Genomic DNA, 14,222 nt, shown 5'->3' with positions numbered 1-14,222 from the left:
ATAGAGGCGCTTCGTACAACCTCGAAACGTTGACACCATGTGATCGAGCTTTCATCTCAGCATAACAGTTAATCCCAAACCGTTTAAATACAACTGAAAGACCTACATAACCTTTATCCTGATGCTTTCCAAATGAACCTTCACCTTTTGCTAAAAGCTCTTTTGTTGCCTTTACCTTCACATAGACTAGTAGAACACACCACCTGACCGCTGAACATTGAAGCCTAGAGAACCTTAAAAAACTATTTTCTGAAATAAACACACACACCCCTTGAGAACCACCTCCATACCCCCCTTCCCTCCCCTCACCCCCCAGTAAACCCCATTCGTGAGTCTCCCACACCTGTCTCCTTGAAGACAGAAAACGAGATTACCACCCGAAGAAACCAAAACTTAATCAAAGCCATTGAAACGGAGATGCACTGAGTCCCTCAACACCCCCCTCCCCACCATTATAACATATAGAGACAATCTCAAAATATCTTTCACGAACATCTGTGTCATGGTGTAAAAGAATACAATTAACAACAAGACCACGAAAAACTGAAAGAAAGAGAATGGGTTAGATAGCTGTCTAGTAACAGAGAAAGACTTCCAGGAGCTGTAGAGAAGACTGCAGCTTTGACAGGATCAGAAGTTAATCCTCTGCCTTGAGTGAATCCTGCTCCACTTGAAAGGAGTGTTCTGCCTCTCTCTTTTCCTTTTGCCCCGTAGGGACGGATCCAGCTCCATTTCATCCTCTTGAGTAGCTGTAGTGGTCTGGAGACCTAGGTCATAAAGAAGATCCTCACCCGAAGGTATATCCAAAGCTTCATAGAGCTTGCCATGCGAGCGAACTTGTAACGCTCCTGAGAGAGCCCATCGGTAGCGTACTTGGGCTTCGGTTAAGCATTTAGTAATTGGCTTGAGTGTTTTCCTTATCTGCAGTACCTCTGAAGGCAAATCCGGAAAAACCAAAATGTCAGGCTCCCCATACTTGAGAGAACGCTTCTCCATAGCCATTTTCAAAATAGCGGGTTTTTTGTTGACATCAAAAAATTCAACTAAAATGTCCCTAGGACCTCTGTTAGTGTCCGCAGAAATTGAGCCCAGACGGTACGCCGTTATCAGAATAGGGGCTGAATCTGACACCATACCAGCCACCGAAGCCAGCCATGTAGAGATGAAATTTAAAGGGTCTTCCGATTTATCCACGTTCCGGAAAGCCCCTGAATTTAAGGTATTTTCCCCTCAATCTGTGCTCCAGGGTAAGTATTTTTTCTCTCACCCATGCCTCATTAGACTGCAACGAACGTATATCCTCTTGGTTGGCAACGGATGCTTCTAACGCCGTGTCAGCCGTTTGCATAGTGTTATTTATAAGGACCTGAAGTGATTCCAGTTTTTCATTTATTGGCTTCAAAATATCATTCATGTGACCCATAAGTTCCTCCTTGAAAGAGATAAATATGTCCTTAAGCTCTGCTCTGGTAAAAGACTCCCTGTCTGTTGCTGCGGAACTCCCAGCAACTGCCATTTTGCCTTCTTTCAGAATCGACACAGCTGACAGGGCCGAAGTTTGAGGCGCCTCGTTCCTGCGCTGGGTAAAACTCTTCGGGCTTATTTTAATAGAATTAGGGTCACCTTGAGGTTTTCCCATGACCAAACAGCTAGAGAGATCGCTGCGAGGAATAAAAATTTAGGCGGGAGGAGAGGGGCTTTCCAGAGCTCAGCTACACGGCGTCCACCATCCACGAAGCCGACGCCCCGCCCCCCCATGGCAGCTAGTTTATGACTGGCTCATTTGTTTAAGGTATTCTGACACTTGCCAACTCTTAAGTCTTTAAATTCTAAGGATCTGATAAGTTGTGACACTTTTGCCAAGTTGTTTTGCTGATCAAATTTCTCAAATACATTCAGATTTGGATACCAGCTGTAATGCAGCTGAGGCAGTAGAAGTGTCCACTGCACGATCTGGTCCATTTATTGATCATTTTGTCTTGCTACCATAAGGGATGTTGACAGGATCCCAAGATCTAGGAAGGCCACCACTTGTACTCTGGATCCCTGTTTCCTGGTTGCGGAAATCTTGTATAGATCACATTAATCAACCCCTTATGTACATCATAAATCCATCACTGACTTATGGCACCTTTCTTCAATAATTAAAAGACAGAGTTATGCATCCACTACTTTAAAAACCATCACTAGATAAGCATGTTGTGGCCCATGATCATGTTGTTTTGTTGTTCAGTCACACAGTCGAGTCCAAATCTTCGCTACCCCACGGACCACATCATGCCAGGCCCTCCTGTCTTCTGCCATCCTCTGAAGTTTGCTCAATTTCATGTTCATTGCATTGATAACACTGTCTAACTATCTCATCCTTTGCTGTCCCCTTCTTCTTTGACCTTCAATCTTTCCCAGCATCAGAGTCTTCTCCAGTAAGTGCTCCCTTCTCATTTGGTGGCCAAAGTATTTGAGCTTCAGCTTCAGTATCTGGCCTTCCAGGGAACAGTCAGGGTTAACTTCCTTTAGGACTGACTGATTTGATCTCCTTGCAGTCCAGGGGACTCTCAAGAGTCTTCTTCAGCACCGTAATTCAAAAGCATGTATTCTTCGGCGCTTAGCCTTCCTTATGGTCCAACTCTCGCAGCCGTACATTACTACTGGGAATATCATTGCTTTGACTGAAGTGTTTGGATTGCTCTGGCTGGATGCCGTAATAAAATTTCATTCCATTGCTTTGACCATACAGACTTTTGTTGGCAGTAAATCTCTGTAAATTTTGTTGGCAGTAAATCTATGTAAATCTCTACTTTTTATTATACTGTGTAGGTTTCCCATCGCTTTCCTCCCAATGAGCAGACATCTTTTAATTTCATGGCTGCAGTCACCATCTGCAGTGAAATTGGATCCCAGGAAAGTGAATTCTGTCACTGTTTCCATGACTTCCCCTTCTATTTGCCAAGGATTGATGGGGCTGGATGCCATGGTCTTAGTTTGTTTGATGTTGAGTTTCAAGGCAACTTTTTGCACCCATGATCATATTATCTCTTATTTGCCCTTTCTGGTCAAGACAACAGAAAGAGCAGTTGTAGAACAGCTCTAGGTCTTCCAAGAAGGCACATCTTCTCTAGACCCTTTTCAGTCTGGTTTCAGGCCAGGCTATAGGACAGAGATGGCACTGATGATCCCCATTTGAATGTAAACAAGGGCTTGTTGCTTTTATTGCATTTATTTGTTGCCTTTGATACAGTGGACCATGCCATCTTGTTGAGGTGTTTGGAGGCAGAAGTGTCAAGTAATGTGCTTTGGACTAGTTCGAATCTTTCCTTAGGGGTTGGACTCGGAGGGTTTATACAGAAGACAATGTGGGACTTGTGGGATTCCACAAGGCTCAGTAGTAGTTCTATGCTATTTAATCTCTATGTAAAGCCCTTAGGATACATCATTTGCTGACAATATCCAGCTTTATATTCTTTTGTCCAAGCAGCCCAGCGCTGATGTAGAGGTACTGAGCCAACGCCCGACTGCTGTGGTTAAGCATGAACAAACTGAAATGGAATGCTGACAAGACAGAAGTGATGCTGGTTGAGCATATTTTCTCATATTTGATGTGATTCAGCTGACCCTTGCTAACTCAGTTAAGAGTCGAGAGGCCATACTGGACCCAAGATTATTGCTAGAGAAGCAAGTTACTTCCATGGCAAAAACCGCTTTCTACCATATTGATTTAGCCAGGAAGATGGCTCCCTTCCTTGACCAGGCTGACCTGGCCATGTGGATTCATGCTACAGTAACTTCAAGATTAGGCTATTGTAATGCACTTGATATGGGTCTGACTTCAAAGACAACCTGAAAACTCCAGCTGGTACAGAATGCTGAAATTCAAGTATCAGGAACTAGGCAGAGTATGCATATTATGTCCATTGTTTACCAATTAGTTCCCATGGGTACTGGCTATCAACCACAAAGCCCTTTATGGCCTAACACACACATATGTAAAGGACTGCCTCTCCCAATATGCCCGACTGCAACAGCTACACTTCTCTGAGCAAAGCCTTCTAAAGGTGCCATCCTGTGAATGGATAAGATGACAGCTGCCTATACAGCACTCTCTGTTGTGGTTCCCACTTTATGGTTTGGCCTGCCTGAAGATGCAAAGATTCCCACACCTATATCGCATAGTTTATGGTATAGTTTCTTATAATGCATTTCTTGTTTTTATTGCATTGATTTCTAAATCCTATAATCTAATTTTTGCTGTTCTCATGTCATGTCAAACTGTTTTTATTGTATTGCTTTCCAATTTTCTAAGCTAATTTTATTAACATGTTTATATTTGTATACTGTTTCTATTGCTTTGTTAAATGTTGTAATCCACCTTGAGTCCCAGTGAGAAAAGCAGACTATAAAGTAAATAAAGAATGGTGCAGAAGCATTCCTTAACAAAGATGTAGGTTTGTTAAAGTTCAAGCCAGTCGTAGAGTTTGCACAGTCCTCACTGATTCTGCAACGGTCCATACCAACTATATTGAATGGTACGAAAGGACCAGGGCAGGCTGAAGCCATCTGATCTTCTGTATTGCAAGGACTGCATGTATATGTAGTCCCTCAGATTAAAGTACTATGGATGCCCTCTAACTGAATATCCTAAAAAGTTGAAGAAACAAGGAATAGATCTCCTATACCTGATCTTTAGGATGAGTCGGATCTTAGCAATGTTTTCTAGCTGCCAATTATTTATATTTACCATCAGTGTCAATGATGGGTCCACTCTAAGAGACCATGTATCGCAGAACATCTCTCATCACACTTGATGGACACAACTCAACTGCTAAGCAGTCCCAAGGCTTTAGATACATCACTTCCCTTTGCATATTCCAAACCAAAATTCAAAAGAGAGCCCTTATTAGCATTATAGCTTACAGGGCAGCCAGGAGGATTCAGCCTGGTTAGTGCCACATGTGCTGTATTCTGAGAATGGTGGCACAGATTAATCTGCCCTCAAATGAAGTTCATTCCACACAGAACTATTTAAGCACCTGTTATGACGGGCAATTACCAGACAATCTGGCAACAAGTTACCTTGCTTGCCTCAATTACAGCACTGTGATAGCTTTTGCAAAAAAAAGAGAACACGTGAAACCACCAAACAGCTTAAACCCATCCTATAACATCAGTGAAACACTGCACTTTGCAACGTCCTAAGCACTAGGATCTGGGCTAGCAAATAAGGATCTGATTGTAAGTTACTCACATAGGGTCATCATCAGGCTCCCATCCTTCTAATTCTTTAAAACAGAAGAAGCATTGAGCCACATCAGGGGCATTGTCACCCGGACAGTGAATGAATCCAGCTTTTGCCATCTGGATTGGGAAATGAATACATGAACACATGAAGCTACTTTATACTGAATCAGATCATTTGTCCATCAAGGTCAGTATTGTCTGCTCAGACTCGCAATAGCTCTGCAGCATCCCAGGCAAAGGGCTTTCACACCACCTATCATCTGATCTTTCTAGATGCATTTGCATTTATCTCAGTTTTCTCCCCCATTGGGATTCAGAGCAGCTTAGAACATTGTTCTCCCCTCCTCCATTGTCTCACAACAATCTTGTGCCGTAGACTGGGATGAGAGTTTGTGACAGGCCCAAGGTAACCAAAGCAAGCTTCCATGGTAGAAGTGGGGATTCAAAACCAGGTCACCCAGGGTCCTAGTCCACTACTCCATACTGGCTCTCGATGGCAATGCCAGAGATTGAACCTGGGACATTCTACATGCCAAAGGCCCTCCCCAAAGAGAGTTATTCAGAAAGGATATGCCACATACCCTAAATTCCTTAGCTGGAAAACCAGGAGAGATTGTTTGACTGCAAGTCTCCATAGCCCAGAGTATCTTATGCACTGAGGCAATATCTCTCAGCATCACATACACTCCCCAAATGCCCATTGATTCAACACTTGTACATTAATTACTGTTTGACATCTGTCTTCTGTGGCATCACAGCTAAGAAAGCAATATACAAACATTTAGGGATTCAGGAGAGTAACCAATGTTTTGAAATGATCCAAGTGCCAGTTTGGTGTGGTGGTTAAGAGCAGTGGACTCTATAATCTGGAGAACTGGGTTTTATTCCCCACTTCTCCACATGCAGCCAGTTGGGTGACCTTGGGTCAGTCACAGTTCTCTCAGAGCTGTTCTCTCAAGAGCAGTTTTCTCAGAGCTCTCTCAGCCCCACCTACCTCACAGGACATCTGTTGTGGGGAGAGGAAGGGAAGGGGATTGTTAGCTGCTCTGAGAATCCGAGTGAAGGGTGGGGTATAAACCAACTCCTTCTTCTTCTATATGAGAATTGACAAAATATTTAAGACAGCATTGTAGCTAAAAATAATAGAAAACCATTCAGTAATAAAAAGGCCTGAATGGACTATCCAATGCATTGGCTAGAAATATAAATTCCAAGACTGAGGGGGAGTTGTTTTCACTTTGTAAGAACCAGGTTGCTACCCTGTAAAAATACTTTATATCATTTAATCTACAAAGCACTAATGCAAGCTGATGAAAGGCTTGTACCACTAAACTCAGAAGAGAAGTCACTGAAGTTAACAGCAATAAAAAGGCCTTGTACATCCAAAACCTTGCACAGCAAATATATAAAGCTTAACAGAAACTATACAGATGAGTGATCATGTATTCATTGGTGAAGCCTGGGTATCTGACAGTCTTAAAAAGCATACCACCAGAATTTCAAAAATCAGATCTGTCAAATGCAGAGAGGTCAGAAACTATCAATCATGAGATTGCTGGATATCATGGACTTGCACATTCTTGTTATTTTACAAGGCACAAGAATTATACATAGGTACTTAGTAATAACACACATAATTGACAACTAAGCCAATCTTAAAGAATTCTACCATCAGAACAAGTCTGACAATAACCGTACTTACAAGTAGGGTATCAAAAAGGGCTCACTCATCTTCCCAATCTATCTCCATGATTCCCCCCTCCCTCTCCATCATAGACCCTGCTACTCTGCTCATCTTTCCTTCTCTCCCACCCACCTGGTCTCATTCCACCTGCCATTTCCCCTCCAATCCATCCTTCCCTTTCCCTTGCAGATTTTGTTTTTCTCACTTTCTTGACTCCCTCCAGTCCCCATTTCCCACCATTTGCTCCATTTTTTTTGTTGCTTCTCCATACCCACCCTCTCTTCCTTCTTGTTTTGTAGGCCTGCCCACTCCTTCATTCCCCAATTCACCTCCAGTGTTCCAGTGAAGGTGCAGCAGCCATAACAGAGTACCAGAATTTTCAAAGCAATCCAAAATGGCCACCTAGATCTCATGAGGAAATCCCGTGAGCTCTCAGTATTTAAAATTGTTGTTTATTCCCTCCAGTTTTTCAATTCAAGATTTGTCTGTAAACCTGTGAGTTCCCCCAAATTTATAGAAAGATCTCCCTCCTCTGCATGTGGCCCAAACCTGTAGTTCAAGTAAACTGCATCTACAGCTATGTCCAAAATTAGATAGCTGTTTTTCAAAACTTCCAACCAAGTCAGACCATTGCTCCACCAAGCTCAGTACTGGCTCCTCAGACTGGAAACAGCTATCCAGGGTGTCAGGAAAAGAAAGGCCTCCCCCAGCAGTTGAACAGGGAGATATGGTCTCAATCCCCTACTCAGTCAAAAAGCTCACTCAATGACCTTGGACTTTCTCCCCTTGTCTAGCTTACCTCAAAGGGGTGTTGGGAAGATAAGTGGGAGAGACCCTTGTATGCCACCCTGGGTTGCTTTGGCCAGACAAATACTCAGTATCCTTTGAACAGGAGAAATGAGGGGCTGAACCTGGGCCCTTTTGTTACAAAGCACTCTGTCTCAAACTCTTTCCAAGTGAGGTACATTATATCCCTCAATGTAATGGCGTCAAGTAAGCTTGCAACTCTATATACGCTTGTGAATAAACGTTATTGAAATCAAAAGTACTTCGTGAACATGCCTAAAACTGAGCTGGAATCCCGATTGTAGGTAGAGTTCAAAAGAATGACGCCTTTGCACTTTCAGCCCTCAGCAATTTGGTTGCTGGAGCCCAGTTAGGGATGCCAGCCTCCAGGTGGGACCTGGGGATCCCCTGGAATTACCGCACATCTCTAGACTACAAAGAACAGTTCCGCTGGAGAAAATGGATGCTTTGGAGGGTCGACTCTCTGGCACTGTACCCCACAAAGTTCCCTGTCTTCTCCAGGCCCAAATCCCAAATCTCCAGGAGTTTCCCAACCTGGCAACCCTGCCCCCTCTCCCCTCCGGTGGCCAGGGGTGTCTTGGCAACCTTCGCCCGCTTTGGAAGAGGACGGTGTGCTGCTCCCTTCCGCTTGTGGTACACCCTCCTTTGAAAGACAAAGCAAAGCGGCGAAGCCTGAGCAGGACGCGAGGGGGTGCCTTCTTCTTCCCTCCAGAGCGGGAAGAGGTCGCGCGGAGGGCCAGAGGCTGTGATAAGCGCCGTTCTTACCTGCTCCGGAGTGCAAAGGCAGCCGTCGCTGAAAGGCCACTGTGTGAACGTATCGACGCGATTCTGAACCAGGAGCAGCTTGAGGCCCTCAGACAACTGAGAATCCATAACGAACTCAGCGGCATTCAAACGGCAGCGGGAAAGACCAAGCACACCCGTGGAGCATCTTGGGATATACCGTTCCTCCTGACGCCGAGAATTCTGGGACATGTAGTCTTTACAGTTACTGCGTGGGGAAAGGGGCTTTCTTCTGCAAAAGAGATGTTTAAAAACTACAATTTGTCTTGTAGCCCCTGAAAGACTGACTTATTTATAGATGCATATAGCCTCATGGACTAGCGCTTACCCCCATATGATGCAAAAAGTGCGTGGCCAAAAACGGGGTGGGGGGTGGGTGGAGAGTGCAAACAGTGTGGCCAAAAAGGGGATGTTGCAGCACAAAAAAAGTTGCAAAGAGAATACAGAATGGATTTTTCATTAAGGTCTCTGGGCCCAGATAGACTACTCTGGGTCTGGAATGGCAGCTCCAAGAGTGGAATGACGGTCCCTAGCAATGGGCTCAGTGCTCTGGGACTAGAATGACAGGTTGCAGAGAGGAATGACAGCTCCTGGGAGAAACAGAAGTGTTGTGTAACTACCCGACCATGTGCGTGATCTGGTTTCAGGCGGTTGGCTGGTGGTCATGTGAAGAGCCTGAGCTTTGCTCCCCCAGAACAATAGACGGTGGGATCCTAGTCCCCTTCCTATCCAGAAACTAGGATCCTAGAGTTAACTCAATCAATGTAAATAAGCCTATCACGGGTGTTGGGGTGTGTTTGGGTGTGATTTTGCTTCAAGATATAAGCCGGCCTGCAAGCCGGCTTCTGTGTCTTGTTCCTATACTATCTAATAAACCTATGAGCTGATTTCACTACATCATGCATCGGACCCAGTACTTTTCAGTGGCAATTAGGATGGGATCCGCATGACTTCATGAACAAGACACTGCAGCACAGAGCACCGCATTGCGCCCCGACCACAATCCGAGCACCGCACCCCGCATCGTTGATGATGCTTCCAGCACCGCACTGCGCACCGCTTCTCTGGTCACCACGCCTCGCATCGCTCCTCTCCCAAGCAACGCACCCAGCACCGCTGATGACGGTTCCAGCCTGGCCTCGCGTCCCGCTTCACCGACGACCCGGAACACCTCAGCATCTCCACGTGGAGCACCTAAGATGGCTGCCGCGCAAGGTAACCTTCCTGAGTTTGATGTCAGCCATCCCGAGCAGTGGAAGACCTGGTTGGATCGTTTGGAGGGCTACCTCGAGTTCCACCAGGTCACTGAGGCCGAGCGGAAGAGGGCTTTGCTGGTCAGCACCTGCGGCATCGACACCCTGTGGCTGCTAAAAGACCTGATCTCGCTGAAATCCACTAAGGAGGAGTCCTTTGAGGTGCTGAAGAAAGCGCTTAATGACCATTTTGCACCCAAACCCACGAAGTTTGCGGAGTGCCTGGACTTCTTTGCAAAAGTCCAAGGTCCAGATGAAGCGGCTGTGGACTTCCTGGTGGGGCTCCACTGAGCGGCCACCCGGTGTGCATTTGCCAGTCTGGACGAGGCCCTCCTGAATCAGTTCCTCATGGGCCTACGAGAACCGAAGTTACACCGCAAATTTGCCAGCAACGAGGACCTGACCCTCAACCAGGTCCTGAAGGACGCAACGACCTACAAGAAGGCCCACTGCGGATCCAGCAGACGAGCTGTCCACCACACTGCCTCCCGGGACTTGGACATCTCAGACGGGGAGGAGGTTCTCCAGGTGCACCAGTCATCTCACCGTGGCCCCTGCTCCCAAGCATCACCGGCCCTGGCATCTGAGAAGGCCTCCAGCTCCTGCACAAGCTGTGGAGAGGCACACAAACGCCGGACCTGCTGTCTGCGGGACGCTGTCTGCCGCTCCTGCGGAAAACAAGGGCACATCTGCCGATCCCGGGGAAACCACAAGAGGTCCACTGTCCACCACGAGACATCGGACCTACACACCCTGTCAGCCCACCAGCTGCAGAACCACCACTAGGTAATGAACTTGCCCCCTGATTGCCCTAATAAAGTGCATGCAACGGTGCTCATTGAGGGGTCCCCGTGCTGCATGGAGCTGGACACCGGGTCATCCTTTTCAATAATTTCTGAGGGCACCCTCCGTCAGCTTTGCCTGCGAGGGGGGCCCCACCTGAGGAAGGCCCATGGCCTGTTGCTCAGGGATTTTCAATAGAATCCCGTGGACATTAAAGGCTGGGGCAAGTTCAGGGTGGCCTATAAGGACTTTAATGGACTCTTGGACTTGCTGGTGGTGGGAGGCAGGTTCACGAGTTTGTTAGGACTGTCATGATTTGGGCCCCTGGGTTTTGAGGTGACGTTGGTTAATCGGGTCGCCCAGCTGACTTTCACCTCAGTCTGTGAGGAGTTCTCGGCCGTGTTTGATGGAACACTGGGCCGTTTCAGCGGATCCCCGATCACGTTGGACCTGGACCCCACAGTGAATCCCATCCGGTTGAAGTATCGCCACCCTCCCCTGGCACTCCGGCCTAAGATCGAAGCGGAGTTGGATCGCCTTGTTGAACAGGGGGTGCTGGAACCGGTCACCCATGCCTGATGGGAAACGCCTATTGTAACGCTGGTTAAGCCCAATGGTGATGTACGAATCTGTGCCGACTATAAGTGCACTCTCAATAAAGCGCTACAGGCACATGCGTACTCCGTGCCGGTGGTCGCCCACGTCCTGACAAAAAAAGTTTTGGGAAATTGGACCTGGCACAGGCATACCAGCAGCTGCCAGTGGGCGTGGCTACCGCAGAGGCACAGACCATAGTAACCCACAAGGGGGCGTTTAAGGTCCATCGGCTGCAATTTGGGGTGAGCGTCGCACCGGGGATTTTTCAGAGTATCATGGACAATCTCTTGAAAGGTATCCCTGAAATTCGGCCCTTTCTGGACGACGTCTTGATCGCGGCCCCAGACTTCGAGACCTTCGCCTATGAGCTGATTTCACTACATCATGCATTGGACCCAGTACTTTTCAAGAAGTGTTCTGGGACTGGAATGATGGATCACAGAGTGGAATGACAGCCCCTGGGAACAGCAAAAATGTTCTGGGGCTAGAATGACAGCCTCCAGAGTGGAATGATGGTCCCTAGCAATAGAATCTGTGCTCTGGGGATGGAATGACAGGTCATAGAGTGGAATGACAGCCCCTGTGAATTGGCTCAGTGCTCTGGGACTGGAATGACAAGTCACAGAGTGGAATGACAGCCCCTGGGAATAGGTTCAATTTTCTGAGACTAGAATGGCAGGTTGCAGAGTGGAATGACAGCTCTTGGGAGAAACAGAAGTGTTCTAGGACTGGAATGACAGCCCCTGGGAGCAGCAGAAGCTTTCTGGGGCAGAATGACAGGGCGAAGACTGGAATGACAGTCCCTGGGAATAGGTTCAGTGCTCTGGGGCTGGAATGACAAGTTACAGACTGGAATGACGGCCCTTGGGAGTAGCAGAAGTGTTCTGGAATTGGAATGACAGCCCCCAGAGTGGAATGACGGTCCCTAGAGTGGTTTGAGTAATATTTCTGGAAGGTATATAGCTATCGCTGAATCAGCTCCACCAACCCAGAGCACCCCCCTCCGTAGTATCTCTACTACTACATATTCTAGCTCAGGAGTCCCTGACCTTTATGAGCCTGTAGCACCTTTGTAATTCTGACACAGTGTGGTGGGTGCAGACACAAAATGACTGCTGCAGGAGGTGGAGCCAGCCAGGAAAGGATGACCACAGCATACCTTCAGTCACACAGTGAAGATCCTCGGAATTTGGTGGCAGCTGCTGCCAAAGGAATGTTTTTAAAAATCTGCACAGCCATTCAGATCTCAAATGGACAATCAAAAGACCTGCTGAAATGCAATAGCACTAGGCTAAACTTCATACATTCACTTGGCCCCTTCTGGGCTAAATCAATTAGGGAATCAGAAACTTAAAGTAGACTGATACAAAGCTCCCTCTGAGGTCTGGCTAGAAGTTCTTTAGTCACCCATTTGATAGTGTTTCACAGAAACGATTGGTACTCTGAGGTTGTTCTACTTCTGTCCTACTAAAATGGCAACTCAGGCACACATGGAAATCAAGGGAGTGTTCCATGCAAAGCTGTCCATGATAAAGGACAAAAACGGTAGGGACCTAACAGAAGCAGAAGAGATTAGGAAAAGATGGTAAGAATACACAGAAGAACTATACAAGAAAGACCTCGATGTCCTTGACAACCACGATGGTATAATCACTGACCTCGAGCCAGACATCCTGGAATGTGAAGGTAAATGGGCCTTAGAAAGCATCACTAACAACAAAGCTAGTGGAGGTGATGGTATCCCAGCTGAGCTATTCAAAGTCTTAAAAGATGATGCTGTTAAAGTGCTGCACTCAATTTGCCAGCAAATTTGGAAAACGCAACAGTGGCCACAGGATTGGAAAAGGTCAGTATACATTCCAATCCCAAAGAAGGGCAATGCCAAGGAATGTTCAAACTATCGCACAATTGCACTCATATCACACGCTAGCAAGGTCATGCTCAAGATCCTACAAGCTAGGCTTCAACAGTACGTGGATAGAGAACTGCCAGAAGTACAAGCTGGGTTTCGAAGAGGTAGAGGAACTAGAGATCAAATTGCCAACATTCGCTGGATTATGGAGAAAGCAAGAGAGTACCAGAAAAATATCTACTTCTGCTTCATTGACTATGCTAAAGCTTTTGACTGTGTGGATCACAACAAACTATGGCAGGTCCTTAAAGAGATGGGAGTACCAGACCACCTCACATGTCTCTTGAGAAACCTGTATAAGGGCCAAGAAGCGACAGTTAGAACCGGATATGGAACAACTGATTGGTTCAGCATAGGAAAAGGAGTACGACAAGGATGTATATTGTCACCTTGCTTATTTAATATATATGCAGAGTACATCATGCGAAATGCTGGCCTGGATGAATCACAAGCGGGAATTAAGATTGCTGGGGAAAAGATCAACAACCTCAGATATGCAGACGATACCACTCTAATGGCAGAAAGTGAAGAGGACCTAAAGACCCTCTTACTTAGGGTAAAAGAGGAGAGCGCAAAAGTGGGCTTGAAGTTCAACATCACAAAAACTAAGATCATGGCATCTGGCCCCATCGCTCCTTGGCAAATAGAAGGGGAAGTCGTGGAAGTAGTGACAGACTTCACGTTCCTGGGATCCCAGATCACCGCAGACTGTGACAGCAGCCATGAAATTAAAAGATGTCTGCTTCTTGGGAGGAAAGCGATGGCGAACCTAAACAGCGTGATAAAAAGTAGAGACATCACCCTGCCAACAAAAGTCCGCATGGTCAAAGCAATGGTATTCCCAGTAGTCATGTATGGCTGCGAGAGTTGGACTATAAGGAAGGCCGAGCGCCGAAGAATAGATTCTTTTGAACTATGGTGCTGGAGAAGACTCTTGAGTCTTGCAGTCCCTTGGACTGCAAGAAGATCAAATCAGTCAATCCTAAAAGAAATCAACCCTGACTGCTCCCTGGAAGGCCAGATAATGAAACTGAAGCTCAAATACTTTGGCCACCAAATGAGAAGGGAGCACTCCCTGGAGAAGACCCTGATGCTGGGAAAGATTGAAGGTCAAAGAAGACGGGGACGGCAAAGGATGAGATGGTTAGACAGTGTCATAGATGCAACG

General features: G+C 46.5%; 1 protein-coding gene across 1 annotated transcript in view; it reads right to left on the bottom strand.

Annotated features, from left to right (window-relative positions):
- Positions 1 to 8,645, bottom strand: part of BIRC5 (baculoviral IAP repeat containing 5) — a 13,631-nt gene extending 4,986 nt beyond the window's left edge. Inside the window, exons 1-2 of the mRNA XM_015417000.1 lie at positions 8,492 to 8,645; positions 5,243 to 5,352 (exon numbers count right to left, since the gene is read on the bottom strand). Of these exons, the coding sequence (XP_015272486.1) occupies positions 5,243 to 5,352; positions 8,492 to 8,599 (218 nt within the window). The 5' untranslated portion in view covers positions 8,600 to 8,645. The remainder of the gene's footprint in view (positions 1 to 5,242; positions 5,353 to 8,491) is intronic.
- Between the last annotated feature and the right edge of the window lie 5,577 nt (positions 8,646 to 14,222).

The sequence above is a fragment of the Gekko japonicus genome, unplaced genomic scaffold (genome assembly GCF_001447785.1).
Source record: "Gekko japonicus isolate JY-2015 unplaced genomic scaffold, Gekko_japonicus_V1.1 scaffold518, whole genome shotgun sequence".
NCBI lineage: Eukaryota > Metazoa > Chordata > Lepidosauria > Squamata > Gekkonidae > Gekko > Gekko japonicus.
Note: the sequence above shows the minus strand (reverse complement) of the source record. Positions and strands in the feature narration are given on the sequence as shown.